General features: G+C 39.6%; 1 protein-coding gene across 8 annotated transcripts; it reads left to right on the forward strand.

Moving 5' to 3' along the window:
* The first annotated feature begins 4138 nt into the window (after positions 1-4138).
* matr3l1.1 (matrin 3-like 1.1) lies at positions 4139-18065 on the forward strand. Of its 8 annotated transcripts, XM_025909798.1 has the most exons (23): positions 4139-4324; positions 5057-5187; positions 8126-9108; positions 9267-9328; positions 9410-9448; positions 11776-11831; positions 11909-11955; positions 12040-12162; positions 12290-12415; positions 12536-12652; positions 12777-12901; positions 12999-13642; positions 13716-13800; positions 13911-14047; positions 14143-14279; positions 14373-14445; positions 14574-14599; positions 14682-14813; positions 15349-15479; positions 15564-16656; positions 17103-17169; positions 17284-17405; positions 17488-18065. In XM_025909798.1, the coding sequence occupies exons 3-23, from the start codon at positions 8161-8163 to the stop codon at positions 17518-17520; spliced, it is 4323 nt and encodes a 1440-aa protein (XP_025765583.1). In that variant the 5' UTR covers positions 4139-4324; positions 5057-5187; positions 8126-8160; the 3' UTR covers positions 17521-18065. The 8 variants fall into 8 exon arrangements, with proteins under 8 accessions (XP_025765583.1, XP_025765579.1, XP_025765577.1 ...); XM_025909794.1 differs by lacking the exon at positions 5057-5187 and having other exon boundaries at positions 8057-9108; XM_025909792.1 differs by lacking the exon at positions 5057-5187.
* Positions 18066-18627: the final 562 nt, after the last annotated feature.

Genomic DNA, 18627 nt, shown 5'->3' on the forward strand with positions numbered 1-18627 from the left:
CTCCATTTTAATGACAAAACACTTGATTTAAACATTAATGCCGCTGCAGATATATATCCAGAGGAGGGAAATGGGGCAGAAACCTGAAGGAGAGGATCTCATCAGGTTTGGACAGTAAGTGCTCCGACGAACAAAACAGCCATGCATAATGTAGAAACATCCATTTGTCATCTCTGAGTGTGACAGAGAGCAGAAACAAAGATCACCTCATTACTGTCATTATCACAGAATAAAAATCTAAAGGGAGGTTTGGAGAGGGCACGGCGTGGTCCCACAGTCAGCTTTAATTTTGGAGGGATTGTTCCTTTAAAAGCACCTGCTGTCAGATATGACTCCCACTAACAGAGAAGCAGGATCTTAATTATCCCCTCAGGAGCAAACGTTGGACACCATCAGCTGATTAAAGACACAAACTTCTTGTAATCAGTCGATGGACGAGTGTCTGAGTCCGTATCATCCGTATCAGCTGGATATTTTTATCTGTTTCCATTTATGAGGCTGACTGTGGAGATTTTTCAGCTTCTTTTCTTTTACATTATAAATAAATTAAACTTCAAGTAAGCATAAGCCTTCACTGTGGGCTCCAACATTTTCCCCTTGAATAACAGCTGAATACATCATTACACACCAAAAATAACATAAAACACTTAGAAAAGCTAAACGGTGTAATAATCATTTGCTTTATTTCAGTCGGGAAAAACAGCTTCAAGCTTTAAAACACGTTAGGCTGGCAAACACCAAGCAGATGTAGCTTTAGCTCGGTAAGCTGCCTACACTGGCTAACAGTTCATTTAAGCACAACTGTTTACCTCCAGTTAGTGTTCAGTTCAAGAGAAAGACAAATATATACACATGCTGCTGTATAACTACAAAACAATGTTTTATCTCTGTTTACTTTATTTAAAGAATGCAGAAATATTACATGAAAAAACTACTAATTATTATATTATATTATATTATATTATATTATATTATATTATATTATATTCTTTAAATAAATAATTTCATATGCTGAAACCGATAATGACTTAATAAGACGAGGCTCCTGTAGAAAAGTACCTCAGTAAGTAAAGTTCATTACAGTGTGTACTTAATTAAAGCTCTTTGTATAAATTTCCTGGGCAGCTGAAGGATGGCTGTTTGTCATGCTTCCACCTGGTGACAATAAACAGCTACAACATGTAACTGATGGTCTGACGGCTCTGCGTGGAACCAACACACAACTGAACTACACCCGCTGCACTGCTGCACAGTGATATATATACACGGGATGTGATTTGTATCAAATGAAGAGTTTTTTTTATAATAATAATAATAATGATAATAATAACAGTTGAAATTATATGTGTTATTATAAAAATTATTACAGCTATTATGACTATTATCACTACTGTTTATATCATCACCATTTCCATGAATGAAGAATTTCCTGATGTATCCTTTATGTATAAATGTATATGTAGATTGGTATTAATTTAGCAGTAATGCATCCTGAAAACCTGAATACATTAAAGACAGATTTTTCCCTCTGTTTAAATGTTTGAATGTAAAGTTTTGTGACTGAAATGTTTTAAATACTGCATGTTTTATGTTAGTTTCTAAAAATTGTTCAGATTTTGTCGATAAGCAACGCTGATAAATGGACTGATTGTGAAATTTAATAAAGATGGGTTGTGTATGTATTTACTGCGTAGTTCAGACACAAAGTTATTTGAAACAGTACAAATACTTATGGTATTTACAGTACACATTCTGCTGTACTCACAGCAGCCCCGTGGTGTACAACATGTGGTCTGTGGCTCCACCTGCTGTATGACTCATACTAATAATAACAAGTTTACTTTTATTTCAGCAATTATTCAGTGAGATGTTTTTTGTTTTTATTGTGTTTCACCTTCATTTGTTTGAGCTTAAACATAATTTACTGTCATTTTTTGAATGTATCTGTTACTGAATAAATTGTCTTTATTCTTATGATATTTGTGTCTTTAAAAGGGAAATTTTCTGTTTTTGATTTTAAGGCAACAAAAATGAGACAGGCTCAGTTTCTTCTTTCTTTCTCTCCTTTTCATGATTCTTCCTTTTTTGTAAGTGTTATAATTTTCATGTATTTCGTCTCCTGGTGATCTTGAATCTTGAAGTGAAAGTGAAGTGAAATCTGCATTTGTCTTGGATCATTACAATACACACATATATATTTTTTATATATTATATAGTTTATTTATCAAATATATTTAAACCGTTTATGTTATTCTGTTGATACTATATTTATTGTATTATGTTTTTGTTTATATTTTATTTTCATTTTGATTTTTTATCATGTTAACCTTTTTAAAAAATATTTTACTGTTTTATGAAAAATGTATAGATCGTTGTTTTGTTCCTTTTTAACTTATAAAACATGTAATTTGTTTTAATATTTAAATGTGTATTTATCTTAATTTACCCAGTGATCATTTTATTTTTAATTGCAGCGTTTTGCATTATTTTATATTTTCTAACTGTCATATATTTACTGTTTTAAAATAAATTTCCTTTTTTTGTTTATTTCTTGATTTATTTTTTAATTTAGCTTTTTAAAATGATTTTAACTTTTTGTGTATTTCATTAGAGACCGTCTGGTTATCAGTATATTAGTATACATTTATTAACATCACTTTGTTTGTTTTTTTATCCTTTCTGTGAATAAATGTTTTTGTTATTAGTTAAATTTGTTATATTTAGTGCGAGCGTCATATGTGAAGTATATAGTGTTTTTATTTTTTTATGTTTTTATTTTTTTTACTGTCAGCTCTGAATCTGAATGTTGTGTTCTTCATCTGCCTCAGTTTTCCAATAATCCACACAGGGAGGAGGAGGAGAGGTACACGTTTACCAAGCTCACTGAAGTCTTAGATCGCCACCTTGTGGTTACACACAACAACACAACAAAAAATTTACTGTAATAAACTTTTCAAATTTAATTCCACAAATTTATCCCAAAACATTTCATTTATCTATCAGATGAGCACCAGTAGGAGAAAAAACAAGTTAAGATTTTAAGTTTGCAGGACAGAAATTGAAACTAAACAAACTAATTAAATAAACTAAAAAACAAAACAAAAACAAAGTACTTAAAAGCAAGATGCTGAATCACTTTTGGTAGATTTGATCATATACATCATATATGATCATATACACTTTTACTATATATAAACAGTAAACACAATCCATAAGAATACAAAAGAATAAGTCCCTCTAACAAATAAGGTAGCTCAACACATAAAATTACACCAAATTAAATGTTCACTTTAGTAAAATATAGTAGGTCAGTAAAACACTGACTGAAAAGGTCGGTAAAGTACAATAAATATATTTCTATAGACCAGTGGTTCTCAAACAGAGGCCAAGTGGGGCAATCAGAACATGATTTGTGTCCACTAAAATTAGTTTTCTGATGCTACAATTCAGTTTCCTTGTTTTTCATTGTTTTTTAAAATAGTTAATTCTGACATTATGTGTGACAAAAAATGTTGATATGCTATAAAGTAACTTTAGTTATTGTGATTAATTAGTATTTATTTACATTCATATTCTCTAATATTTTTATTAGAGAATATATTTTTATCTTATTTAAATTGCATTAATTTTATCTTAAATGATTGCTTTATTATTTTTATTATTACTTTACTATTTTAGTATATACATTTTTGAATGTACTGTATTTTATTACTTAATTTTTTTTACATCATGTTATTTAATTTATAAATATGTTTTAATTTTATTAATTTATTAATTTTAGTTTTTGGTACTTTTATCTCTGAAAATATTGTATTGTATTAATTTAGATTATATTTTAAATTAATATAATATTAAATATATATATAATATATTACTAACCTAATATATTTTTTATGAATTTTAATTTTATGTATATATTATGCATTATTTTCATGTTTATTAATGTTTTCGTTAATAAAAGTATAATTTCAAGTGTGATATATTACTGTATTAGTTTATTTAATATTTTAATAATAAATATGTTTTCCTCCAAATTTATTTTATTTTGGTAATTTAATTTGACGAAATTTTTATTTGGTCAATTTATTTCAACTTTTTTCCCCCACCAGCAGAGGGCGAGAATGCGTCGATGTACAGACCCCTGTAAACCTAAGAAGAAGAAGAAGAAGCAGGCAAAACAGCTGGGTTGTTTGCGGCATTCAGTCGTCGACTTTCTGTGTCTGTTTTCGTGGAAAACGAAGTCAGCGGCGGGCCCACGGTCCACGAGTTGTTTTATTGTCTGGAGCTGCGTCGATCACCTGAGAGCGTGCATTGGTGATTTCAGGTGAGCTGCTGATTTTATTTCCTCCTCTACATTAGCCGCCAGCTAACTGTTAGCGGAGCTCTTTTCTGCACAGACAGCTTAGAAATTGGAGGGGGGTTTTTTGGTTCGGTTTTGTTCGACGATGTTTCTGATTCAAACTCTGCAAAGAAAACATGAAAACGCTCCTTTTTTAGATCACACTTTCAGTTCGACGATAATGAAACCACTGAGCGCTGAATTTTCTCGAAGCCTCTCTCTCTGAACTGTCAACACATCTCTGATCAGAGAGGATTAATCCGGGTTACACCAATCCCGCACAAAACCTGCTCTACATTAATGAAAATTACGTGTATTTTTTTCGCCCTCTTTGTTTTTGTTTTTATGTTTCTGTGTCCCGTTATAGTTCCACCTCTAAAACACTTGCTGGGGCAGTCTACCTGCGTCAGTTTCTCTGTATTTAAACTGAATACCTGCTGGTTAAACTGATACACCCCCCCCCCCAACACACACACACACACAAAACCCCAAAACAAAACAAAAACAAAAAACACTGGTAATAAAAAAAAAAATGATTTAAAAAATGGTCAAAAGAATATGGTGGGCAGAAGAGAAACCGTGATACTGCATGAGAAAGTCAGGAGTGGGTGCGAAGTGAGGGTATAAGGGCAGGATCTAAATTAGGACAGCGAGATGGTTTCAAGGTGGGAGTGGGATTGCATCAGGGATCTGCTCTGAGCTTCTTCGTGTTTGCAGTGGTGATGGACAGGCTGACAGATGAGGTCAGGGAGGAGTCTCTGTTTACTTGGATGTTTGCAGACGACACTGTGATCGCTAGCAAAAGTGTGGAGAGGTGAAGATATGCTCTGGTGAGAAGAGCAATGAAAGTAAGTAGAAGCAAGTCAGAATACATGTGTGAATGAGAGGTGGGCATGCAAAGAGCAGAGAGAGTAAAAGTTTAGATAGGTTTAAATATCTGGGATCATGGACCATGTGCAGAGAATGGAGAGTGGATATATCGGAGCTGTGAGGAAGACGTCAGAAGATGTTCATGGATTTAATGAAGGAGGACATGCAGAGAGTTGGTGTGACAGAGGAGGGTGCTGGAATAGGAGAAGATGGTGGCAGATAATCTGTTGTACAGACCTCTAAAGCTAGCAGCTTAAAGAAGAAGAACTGTGTTTATTTTTATTTCTTCTTTATTTTATTGCAGCTTGATCTAACAGCACTTAGGGATCGGCAGGATATATTCTTATCACATTTCTGGTTTTCCATAATTTTACGTTAACTGTGTACAACTATGGTTAAAAAGAAAAGTACACCTGCTTCAAATTCAAAGGTTTTCAGTATCAGGATGTAATGAAAATCATCTGGTTCTTAGCAGGCCTTAAAATCATTTAAATACAACCTCAGATAAACAGCAACAGATGACATATTACATGTTAGGGCTGGGCGATATGGCCTAAAATCCATATCACAGTATAATTTGAAGCATGTGCGGTAACGATATATATCACGATATATTCTTTTCTTCTGTATAATGTATTTTACACACTATAAGGCATATTTAAAATCCTTTAATTTTCTCAAAAATCGACAGTGTGCCTTATGTATGAATTCTGGCTGTGCTTACTGACCTCGAACCGATTTTATGTAGTACACAGCGTGCAGAAATCTGTCAAAAAATGTTTTAGTACGACTTTGGTAAGCTATGAAGGCGCACCGCTTGATGGATTGCCGGAGCATTACGGCTGCCGTAGTCAGGAGCCTCACGGAGTAACCTGGGTCCCAAAGTCAAACAAACACTGCAGCATCACTGAGAGTTAAAAACTGTCTAAATTCTTTCATTTTTAATAAAAATGATCAGCGTTGCTGCTTTACCAGGTGTAACAATTAAGTTTAACATCCAGGCATCCATGAAAACAGAATTTATTACATTCAACGGAGTTAGAAGTTAGCAGGAAGTTAGCTCGCTAGTTTCCACCTAAACATGATATGCCATGTTCTGACTGAGAGATTTCTGAAAAAATTTTAACGTACAGCTCTGCTGTCACTTCTAACACAAATGAAGAGAGAAAACTAAACAGCAGTGACGTTTGTAGGGTTACTGAAGTTGGACTAGTTGGTATATAATGATATGCTACGTGATTGCTAGCAAAACAGCTACGTTAGCATAACATTAGCACAGTGAAGCTGAGGGATGGACGCTAACTTTTTTCCACTCGATAAAAGTTAACGTGAGGGTTCCCAATGGTTAGGGACAAATGCAATTGCATGGCAGGATGCTGTAAATGGACCAAACTTCAGTCAGGAGAACAACTGAGATAATCCATCCACAATACGAAGTTAGTCATTAATATACTGCAACAACATGGGAATAGAGCAGCTGCGAGAGAATTCAGCATTAATGAATCAATGGTACGGAAGTGGAGGAAGCGCAGTTTTTGGCTTTCCCCATATTCCAAAAGTGCTTCGTCTCTTTGCTATTACTGTCGCTCGGCGTAATTCGCAGATGATATTGTTTGCAGCCGCTGCAATGCTTTCGACCAAAACAGGCGCAGCTTGATGACACCACCAACATGCTACATGCAACATGCTATCGTGGTAGAGCGGTATAGTCAAAATCTCTACCGTTGGCCAAATCTGTATCGTTTCTACCGTATACCGTTTATACTGCCCAACCCTATTACATGTGTCATTATTTATTTCACAAAAACCAAGACAGAAGCAGTGTGTGAAAAACAAAGTTCACCCTTACGGCTTCCATGGGAATGAAGAGGGTAAGTAGCAGCCGGGTGCTGGTAATCAAACGCATTGATTAGTTGATTTTCATCGAAGCGGAATTATGCTGGTCTGGATTACTCAGGTGTGTTAACAGAACACCACAATCTTCCCAGGAGGGGACGTCCTAGCAAATTCACCCGAGCTCAGCCCGTGCAATGCTCAACTACAAGAAAACCCAAGAGCTCCATGTCAGACTACAGGCCTCAGCTAGCATGTTAAAGTTCATGACAGTACAATTAGAATACCAGGTATGGCTTGTTTGGAAGGTTTTTCCAGGAGAAAGCCTCTTCTCTCTGAGAAGAACATGGCAGCACAACAAAGCACAATCGCCTCAAACGAGCTGTCAGCACGGTGGTGGAGGGTTCATGTTTTGGGTACCTTGCAGTCCCTGAGTGAACAGTGAACTTTTCTCTGTACCAAAGTGTTCTTGAGTCAAACGTGAGGCCACCTGTCCCACAGCTAAAGCTCAGCTGATGTTCAGTTGTCGAGCAGGACGGTGATCCAAAGCACAGAAGCAGATCTCCAACAGTGGCTGAAAGAGAAAATAATCCTGATGCTGCAATGGTCCAGTCAAAGTCCAGACCTCAGCCTGACTGAGATGCTGTGGGTGGGACATTCAGAGAGCTGTGAATGAATGATTGCTCCAAACCTCAATGAACTGAAGCAAGAAGAGTTTGACCAGAATTCCTCCACCGCAATAACTGAGAGTTACTGCTGCTGGGTGTGTCGTTTTTCACACGCTGCTTCTGCATGTCCTCATACTTAAAACCTTACATCTGAAAGAGGGTGTACTTCATCTTTCAGCAAAACTGTATCAGGGTGAACACTTTTTATGTTTTTGTTGACATTATCAGAAATTTCCTATCGTAAAGTAGCCGAGGCAGACGTGACACCATCAAGAAAATAATGTTTTTTTTCCTTCTTCACTTCCTGAGCACGCGGTGTTCACTGTTAAGTTTTGTTTTCTCTCAGGACAACTCGTCCTCCACCTTCACGTCACCTTTTACATCTTCTGTCTTCCCTGACACCTTCTGTCTGCAGGAAACGCCCAGAGCGTTTCTCCACAGCTCGCCATCATGTCTCAGAATTACCCGTACAGAAAGCCGCCGTCTGACACCGACCTCAGAACTGATCCCGGGCCTTACAGATCTGTGGACTACCGCCACTCCTCAGCGGACCGTGACTTTTACAGGCAGCCACAAGACTCCTTCTCTGTCTCCTCCTCCTGCCCGTCCTCGTCCAGGGGCTCTGGAGTGCTGCAGTCATCGCAGGACAATGTTCTGAGCATCCTGAGCAGCTGCGGTCTGGAGCCCAGTGATCTGGCGCTGCTAGCCGAGCTGCCCGAAGACGTCCTCACTATTGAGTCTCTGCCACACATCCTCAGACAGATCAAATGCAAGAAAGGGACCGTCAAACCTTTCCCTCCCCGGGCTCCGTCTCCTCCTTCCTCTTCCTCCTACCCTCCCAGCTCCACCCATCAATCCGCCACGAGCAGCTCCTCCTCTTCCAGAGACTGGGACCAGCTCCATCGCACGTCGGTCCAGTACCCGCTGGACCACCTGCCACCACCACCACCTCCTCCCTCGGAGAAGCTCATGGATCGCTGGAATAATCAGATTACCGCGAGCTCTGGCCGAGCAGAGCTGCCACCATCGTCATCCTTATCGTCGCCGTTGGGGTACACGGTGGACTTCCACCGCAGGCAGGGCCCCTCTGATTATGGTAAGACTGGTCCAGTTCCTTCTTACAGCCCAGCGAGGCGAGGAGATAGAGCGCCGTCATCTCAATTCTCCGAGGCTGGACCAGCAGATTACAGGTCATCGGCGCTGGTGACGGCTTCTCCTCTTCCTAGCAAGTACCAGTCCAAACCTCAGGCGAGCCGCCGTGACACGTCCTCCATGAGGAGTAGACAGTCCTCGCCCTCGATGCCTACACGGAAAGAAGCTCTGGATTTCCACGGGAAGGTCCCGCCGACGTTCCCGTATTCGTGTTCTCTGTGTGATATCACTGTGCTGTCGCAGAAGGTAAGTGCACCTGTCCTCGAATCTCTCTCTCTGCAGTCTGTGTGGGTGGGGGGAGGGTATGCATTCAGCAGCAAAGGATGATGGGAGCTGCACGTGTCCTACGAGACCAGAGTGCCACAAAGAGAGACGGTAACGGGTTTACTCCCTGTTGTTTTTAGGTTTGGGTTCAGCACGTGACCGGCAGGCACCATGCAGATGGACAGCTCAGCCTCCTGCAGCAGTGAGTTTACGTCACATCAGCGCCAAGTTTCTCCATCTAATGCTTGCAGGGTTTAATAACCCTCTCCCATCTCCTCCACAGGTTTCCTAACTGGGACTGCCGCATGCAGACGGTCCGAAGGTCAGTGACCGAAACCATGTCATCGTTCTTACGCCTCTGAACAGAAAGCTGAATTTTATCAAAGTGCAAAACTTTGACATGTCTCAAAGATGAAATGTTGTTTTCTTGATGTAAATAAATAATCAGCAAGCCAGAAACAACTAAACATGGATGTTAATGATCCCTGAAAAACGTTGACCAATTTACAATGATATGACATATAATTTATCATTTCAAATTTAACTGCTGGATGATCCTTAAAGAAGGACAAAAAGCGCCATATTTCAACAAACGACTGTTAAAAATATTATTTAGTAAAAAAAAATTCCCATTTTAAATTGCTTGATCTTTTAAAACTACTTCAGCCTGAAATATAAATGTCAAGTATTAATGATTTAGGTCTTTAAAGAATAGGGACCCCAGCTGAGGTGGAGCAGAGGCTGCAAATGGACAGACTGGTTATTGTGTGTAAGCTTCCCACGTGGCACTGCCGGCTCTTCTCCTTCTGTTCGTTCAAAACTCACACTGCCCTTACGCTTGCTGATGAGAGGGGCTTGCAGCAGCAGCCAGCAGATTTGAATTGATTAACTTTTTGGCTTGTGACCACTAGGGATGGGTATCGTTTAGGTTTTATCCTATACCGGTGCCAAACCGGTACTTTTGAAATGGTGCCGGTGCTTAAACGGTGCTCGAACAAGTGCTTAAAGAATGGAGAACACAAACTTTGTCCAAAAACCTCTTATGTTTTTATTTTTAGCAGTCTCTTTTTTTTCTGCAAAATGATAACCAAGTTAGCCTTTTCTGTTGATACAACATACCTCCTTTGTTTAAGCACCGGTTCCAACCAATGGAAAATACAAACTGTGTCCTAAAACCTCTCATGTTTAGCTGTTTGTTATCTTTAAAAAAAAAAAAAAAAAAAATGTTAGCATTAAGCTATAGCATACCATAAGCTATACCATAAGCTATAGGGCATATATGGTATCACTCTATCAAACAAGAAGACAGCCGCATGTAACTACGACGGTGTTTGCTAGTTCACCTTACATGCATTAATTTAATAATGTGGTTAGCGTACTCAACGTTAATTACACACGAACAACATGAAGCTACTCACCCAGAGGAGAACGGCTGCTGCTGCCATCATCATCCGTCATCATTTCTGCTACGCTGACAGGGCTAGGGGCCAGGACTCTACTCTTCGGGTTTTTGGGGGATGTTACTAACTTCGGGTCCGATAACAGGCACCACACCCGCAGTAGATGTGCTCGGTGTGAGGTCTTGCAGCAAGCTATCAAATACGGCGCATTTCTCGGCTTTTAACAAAATGCTATACGTCGCCAAGTGTTTCATCAGATTCGAGGTGTTACCTCCTTTGCACAGTATCAGCTTAAAGCACTTGTTGCAGGCTGCTGAGTTTGCATCTTTTGCTGTGAAGTACAGCCAGACTTTTGACCGCTTCGCCTTGGGCATTTTTAATCTGTAGCTCTGCTCTAAAAGAACGTACATACCTGGCCCCGCCTACTATCCTTGGAAAGGTCAAATGATTGGCTAGAATCCAAAGTGTATGACATCTCAGGAAAAAAAAAAGCACCGAAATAAAGCACCAAAATGTGCGCTGCTTTTCGGTCTGGTTATTACCATTTATGTCTGGCACCAGATACCGGTACCCATCCCTAGTGACCACCAAAAATGAGTATCGCTATGTAAGCCTGCAGTTACTGTGTCCATGCTTTGAATAGTAAAAAGTAGTGCCACCTGGTGGACAAAGCCATATTCATTCAGCACAGCCAAGTAAGTCTGAAAAAAACTAATAAAAAGCTGTGACCCTGCCAAAAATATTAAAATATGTGAATAAACAATTAAAACGTAAATTATAAATGAATTAAAATTGTATTTAGAAATATTATAAATAGAGATTATAAAGTCTGAAAAATTTCCAAAACATGTTGAGACGCATGTAGTGCAATATGTCATAGACATTTAATTCTGGATTTATTACATAATAAATTGATTTTACTTAAAAGTATTTTTGTAAAATGTCAGAATATATTTCAAAATATCAAAAACAGCTGATAAATTAAAATGAATTAATAATTAGTTGTATGTAATATTACTTTTTCATATAAAGTATTTGTATTAAAGTTTTATAAAAATAAAGTCAGAAATGTCTCAAACATATATAAGTGCAATATCAATTATTTTTTTAATAATTGAAGAATGGGTTTTTGGTCGTGATATTGATCCAAAGCTGCTGTGATCAGCTTTATTTATTGATTAGATGTTTGTTGTTGATTCAGTGGTTTGGTTTTGAATTTGTTTGATCGTCCTCTTGTTGTCATTTTTAGGGACGATAAATCAGAGAAGAAAGATGGAGGAAAAGGGGCTCCGGCAGCTAGTCAAAGTAATCTGCCTCACTCAGCTGTGCCTTTGTGTTTACACGTTTAAGTATTTCTGCTTAAACTTGTTCTTTCTGTTCAGCAGCATCGCAGTCGAATAGCAAGTCGAAGCAGAAGAAGGTAAAGAAGGTAGAGACGTGTCTAAGATCTTGATGAGGTTCGGTTTAGCCCCTCCTGAATCAGCTGAAAGTCTTTGTGTTTGTTTCCTGTCAGACTTTGGAGAAAGGGAAGGTGGTGTGCATCAAGTTTCCGTCTCAGTCTGTCGATGAGACGTACCTCAGGAAGCTCGCAGAACCGTTCGGGAAGATCATCAAGGTCATCATGTTTCCGTCTCTGGTGAGTCTGCGAGGTTCTTCATCATCACACTGATGATATTTGCATGTTCGTTCATTTAAAGACGAGCAGCAGCTTTCTTTCTCTTTTTTGCACTTGTGTGTTATTAAAGTCGGTTTAAACCCTGCAGGGCTTCGTGGAGATGGGCTCCGTCGATCAGGCCAAAGACTTGGTGAAGTTTCACAGCAATTATCCTCCAACTGTGAACGGAGAGCAGATCGAGTTCAGCATCTCCAACGCCTTCAACTTTCTCCAGGTAGAAGAGAAACACGTCCAGTGTAGAAACGCCTCTTTGTGACGTTGTACAGATTGAGATTTAGAAAATCGTCTGTTTTCATTGTTGTTAAAGTCTCTTTACACTTGGATGTCTCCTCAGAGCTCCAGGGTGGTGAGTTTCACACCCGCTCCATCAGGAGAAGACGGAAAATCCGACCTGATCAGTATCATCAAACGCTTCGGCCCGCCACTCTACACCCTGTTCCTGCCGTCAATGGTAAGGCTCAGCCCATTTAAAAAACTATACCGGCGAGGAAGACAGTTTTTTTTGTTTTTTAATAATCACTTTAGAAGACTTTAGAAAACACATACAAACATATTGTTTATTTGTTTGTTTTCAGGCGTTCGTTGAGATGAAGAACGCCCCTGATGCTCAGAAGCTGGTGGATTATTATCTGACCAACACTCTGAGGATCAACAGTGACTTGATCTGTGTCTCCTTCTCTGGAGAGTACAAGACTCTCATGTGAGTACGACCGACCCGATAGGAAGGTAACTGGCGGATTATCATGTAGGGGATGATCAGTGATAATGGTCCTGCTATTGTCTGGTCTGTCCTGTAGGCGGGTTTCAAAAGCCAAGAGGTACGAAGAAGAGAACGAAAGTACAAAGAAGAGTACCACCAAGAGGACAAGGAGCTCGAGCCGAGACAGAACGACAGAAAATAAAAAAAGAAGGTCCAGATCCAGAGACAAGTCCAGCAAAGAGGAACGGACCAGAACAAGGTCCAGGTCCAGGGACAAATCTAAAGAAAAATCCAGCAGAGATGCCAAAACTAGATCTAGGTCCCAAGACAAGTTGGATAGAAAAAGGAAGAGCAGAACCCGGTCCAGGTCCAGAGATAAGTCCACTAGTGAGAAGCGGACCAGGTCTAAGTCAGGGTCCAGAGAAAAAACAAAATCCAACAAGGAAAGCAAGAAAGGGTCTCAAGAGAAGAACCATAGAAGCAGATCCAGGTCCAGAGACAAATCGAAAGAAAAATCCAACAGAGACCAGAAGATGAGGTCCACATCCAGAGACAAGTCCAGTAGAGAGACAAAAACCAAGTCTACAACCCAAGAAAAGTCAAGCAAAGAAAGAAAAAGCAGAAGCAAATCCAGATCTGTGGAAAAATCCAGCAGAGATAAGAAATCCAGGTCTAGAGAGAGATCCAGCAACAACTCCTCCAGACATGACGGAGAAAAGACGGCAGAACCAGAGAAACCAGGTAAGAAAATGCAACACGATGCCGGGACCAGTCACTCCAGACAGGCTGGTGTTAAATCTTCTTTTCTACACAGATGCAGCATCAACATCCAAAGAAGAACCTCTCGAAGACTCCAAACCTGAAGTTTCAAACACAGAAGAATTGGAGGGGGAGGCAGCGTGAGTTCCTCATGTTGCTGTTTTTTGTTTTGGGTTTTTTTTTTGTTTGCAGAAAAGCATCTGAGTGAAACTAGAACAGTCTTAACTAAAGATGTCACTTTGATCTTCAGGTTGCCTGGAGAGGAGAGCGACATCGAGGGGATGGAGGTGATTGCTGAGGATGGAGAGAATCTGGCCGATGACGATGAGGAGGCTCTGCAAGAGGAAGAGAAAAAAGAGAGTCCTGAAGAGAGAGCACCTGAAAAAGGTAGAAATGAGAGCTGAGCTTTCACAGCAAAGCTGCCTTTAAAGGAAAACAAAGGAAATGCTTGACTTTAAAAAAAAAACAAAACTCCCTTACAGATGAAGTAAAGGAGGTGATGGGTGGAGAGCCTGGCAATAAGGAGAAACCTGCATCGGAGAAGGAGATAAAGAAGGAAGAGAAGGAGGAAGTAGAGGAGTCGCAGGAAACGACAGAGACTCCTCTACAGGAGGATTCGGTAAAGACTTTTTAGATAAACATGTTGGTGTGGACACATTTTAAGCTATAAAGTGGAAAAAAGTGATTCAGTTGGAGCGGTGTGCTTTTTCAGGAGGACTTCCCTATAGACCTAGAAAACTGCATCACTCTGGATGAACTGGAAGAAGATGACTCTGACGACCAAGGTATATCTGAAAGTCTTGTGATACTGAACACAATAAAATATACATATATATACATACCAGCATGTTTGGTTGAGTTTTAAAGCTCACTGTTCAGTTTCTGATATTCTTCCTGTTTGATTTTGTTGCAGGTGGAGAATCAGCAGATGAACCTAAGGTGAGTGTTACCTTTAATATAACGGCTGAGTTTTTGTCTGATATGTTGCTGATTTAACCGTTTGTTCTTTCTTTGCTTGCAGTCAACATCGAAATCCAGCAGGGTTTTTTACTTCGGCCACCTGCCACCTAATTACGCCCTCTTTGACTTCTTCCAACTGCTGAGAAATTTTGGGAAGGTGGTGCGCTATTACCTGATTGGCAATCGACGAGAGGTCAGTAAGAAAATGAGATGAGATAAGAAGTACTTTTTTAGCTTTTTAAAATGTTTTTGTTACAGCGGTCAATTAAATACATGATACAAAGTAAATATCTCTGTAAATGAAAATCAAATTTGATACAGTTATGAGCCTGAATACAAACTGCATAAAGGATACATTGATCATATACATCATTCATCACAGCCACAGTCATTTTCATGACCTCTGTCAGCTGATAGAGGAATCCAAACAGTGTGTTGATTCAGCCTGGATCAACAATAAGAATGATGATTATAATCTCTGTGCATCATCAGGCTCCTCCATCCTATTGGATGAAAAAAAAAAATGATGTGGAAGTTGATTGGCCAGCCAAGTTGGCTTGAGGCTATCTTACATTTCTGTGTTTGTGTATGTTTGCTTTGGTATTTGCTACTTGCAGTAACAGTTATAGTAGATTACGTTGATCCTGTTTATGTTGTGACCCTTAGAGTTCAGAGTTGAGTGGATTCTTTACCTTTGGGACCATTTTCAGACTCTTTTTGTGTTTCAGGGTTTCATTGAGATGTCGAGTTCTTCAGCGGCCCTGAAAGCTGTTGAGGAGCTCGTCAGCAAACCAGCCATCCACAACTTCCCCAAACTCAAAGCCCGCATCTCAACCAAATACTACAGACTTGACAACGGGTCCGAAACCGCCTCTTCCCTCTTCCCAATTTCTTTTCTGTGAACTTTTAATCATGAAATTCATACTTTACCCCTTTCCTGCAGATGGGTTGTTCACTCGGACGGCAGTGATGACGAGGACAGTCAAAGCAGGAAGCGCGAGAAACGAAGCAAATCCAAGACTTCAGACCGGGACGAGACCGACAGGAGGTCTAAAGGGAGGAAGGAGTCCCCGAAGAAGACATCAGAGAAATCAGGCAAAAAGACTCCAGAAAAAGATTCTGGGTCGAAAAAGCCTCCAGAGAAAGACTCAGCAGGGAAAAAGACCCCCAAAAAAGAGTCCGCATCCAAAAAGTCTCCAGAAAAGGACATCAAAAACACCTTGGAAACGAAATCCACTGGGAAAAAGACTCCAGAGAAAGATTTGCCATCTAAAAAAAGTTCAGATAAGGATTCTACAACAAAAAAGACTCCAGCGAAAAAGTCCACATCCAGAACGACTCCGGAAAACAAGTCTGCATCCAGAACGACTCCGGAAAACAAGTCTGCTTCCAGAACGACTCCGGAAAACAAGTCTGCATCCAGAACGACTCCGGAAAACAAGTCTGCATCCAGAACGACTCCGGAAAACAAGTCTGCATCCAGAACGACTCCGGAAAACAAGTCTGCTTCCAGAACGACTCCGGAAAACAAGTCTGCATCCAGAACGACTCCGGAAAACAAGTCTGCACCCAGAACGACTCCGGAAAACAAGTCTGCATCCAGAACGACTCCGGAAAACAAGTCTGCATCCAGAGAAACTTCAGAAGAAGAGTTTGAGTACAAAAAGTCTCCAAAGAGGGAATCGTTGGACAAAGAGACTCCAGAAAAGGACCTTAAAAACGGCCTGGAGAAGGAATCCGTGGGCAGAAAGACTCTTGAGAAAGGGTCATCGTGTGCAGAGGTTCCAGACAGCAAGACGTCGGAACCAAAAGGAGCTCCTGACAATAATTCAGTGCCTCAGACAACTCTGAAGACAGAACTAAAGGAAGAAAATACTCAACAAAATGAGGAACCAGCAGCTTATAACACACCACCTGAAAAAGATTATATCAAAAAGGAAACACCACAGACATTCAAGCAGGAGGAGCAGGAAACACAAATAGACGTTTGTATGGAAGCAGGACCAAATGGGCCCTCAAAACCACCGCCTGAACAGGTATAACTGAAAGCCCGAAGGTGCTGTGATACCAGCTCAACAGAAATATTAGTTTCCCCAGGATAACATCAAAGTCTTAAATGCTATTTCATGTTTTCTCAGTCAGTAGTTTAAAAATTCCAAAAAACAGTTCATAAAAAATTCTAAGAAGGCTGACATCGTGTATAGGTTCAGAAGATCCCAAATGTTGAATCAGCTGTTAAAATAGCTCCCTTTTATTTATTTATTTTTTATCTGCAGTTCAGTCTTAAATATGTAGTTTTGTTCAAATTGCCTCAGCCATGAAATATTTCTTATTAAAATTACCTGTGTGATAAATAGATTTTAAATTTAAATATATTGTGAAGCAGTTAAAAACACAATGGGAAAAGATTTTTGGTCATAAATAAATGAAAATCTGCTCTGAAGTGCAGGATTAAAGCTGATGACTGATCTGTTACTTTCAGGAGGCGAAGCCCCAGTGTGGACCTGCAGAGGGCGCTGCTGAACCTCAGAAACCCACCAAACCTGTTGGTAAGAAAGCCTCTGAGCCAAGTTTAGTTCTTTGCTTCCTGTTGCATAATAATGAAGTTTAAACACGTGTGGCAGCGGTGCATTCACTGTCGCTTGTTTGTGTTTGTTTTGTAGGGACTGAGTTCGTGCGACCGGTCGTTGGTTATTTCTGTAACCTGTGTCAGCTGATCTTCGCTGAAGAGGATGAAGCCAAACAGCAGCACTGCAGCAGCCTGTCGCATTACAGCAAATACCAGGTGGAGGGGAAAAAAAGGTTTTACTGTTAATTTAAATTCAGCTGAAAAATAAAAACTTAAGGTTTTGTTTTGTTTTTTCCAGGAGAAGACTGGGAAGGATCCATGGACGAGCTGAACATCTGCAGAAAAATCTGTTACCTTCAGATTTTATTAATTGACTTTGAGCTGAAACGGGACTGAGATCCCAACATGATTTGATTTCTGTCTGTACTTCACTGGACTTTGAGTTTTTGTACAAAGATTTTTTAAAAAAAAAGCTTCTGTTGAAAAATCAGAAAATTTGTAAATATTTAAGTTTTATGTCGTGCAGAAGGGAAACTGTATGTTTGAGTAAGAGTGAGATGTGATTGTAAAAACACAGTTTCTCTTAGATTTCTGTTGTTAAAGCTCCAGGAAACTGGACTTTTTTCCCCTCCTACTCACGTGCTCTGGTCCTAAAAGGTGTTGATTGGTCAACCCAGAAGATTTAGAAACACACACCAGGTTCAGGTGCTGTCAGATTAAGAAAAAGGTCTTAAAGAGGCTGTAATGTCAGAATATTAACAGCTCCCTGGGCTCTAATCTGTTTTTGTCCAATTGTACTCATGCCGCACCTTCACAGAAACTATGTAATTTAAGAAAATCTGTGGTGCTGTCAAATAAACAATCTAACATGAAGAACAGTGGTTTTATTATTTTATTTTTCTAAAACATCAACAGAAAACTTCAAACAAAGAGACTTACAGTTCAACATGTCAACCCAGAAGTCATGACGCCGTCATGGATTTGTTCAAAGGCTAGTTCACGCTCGCAGCCATTGATCTGTCACTTCATTGTTTACAAATGTGACACTGATGTAGCGCTGAGACTGCGGTAAAGTGATGAAAATCGAGCCGTGACTAAGTGGCATGAGACCAATGGCGACAGCACAAAACACTGGGTCTTTTATTTTGAAAATAACCAGATTATAGTGTCTGACAGCCTGGAGCAGAAGGTTTCTAAATATTTTAAGATCACGGAGGTAATCTGGAGTAAAATCACATTTTTATGTGACCTGCGTGAACTCAGGTGACATGTGTAAGGAGAGTCCATCTTCAGGACGCTGTAGCTTAATTATGGGAAAGATCTGAGCAGAGGGGGAGTTGTGGTGATTCTATTTTTTGATCCAATGTTTTTAGATGAATAAAGAAAGTGATTGACAGCTGTGTAAACACCTGTACAGGTATCAGGGTTTTTTTGTTTT

Source organism: Oreochromis niloticus, linkage group LG2, assembly GCF_001858045.2.
Source record: "Oreochromis niloticus isolate F11D_XX linkage group LG2, O_niloticus_UMD_NMBU, whole genome shotgun sequence".
NCBI classification, from domain to species: Eukaryota; Metazoa; Chordata; class Actinopteri; order Cichliformes; family Cichlidae; genus Oreochromis; species Oreochromis niloticus.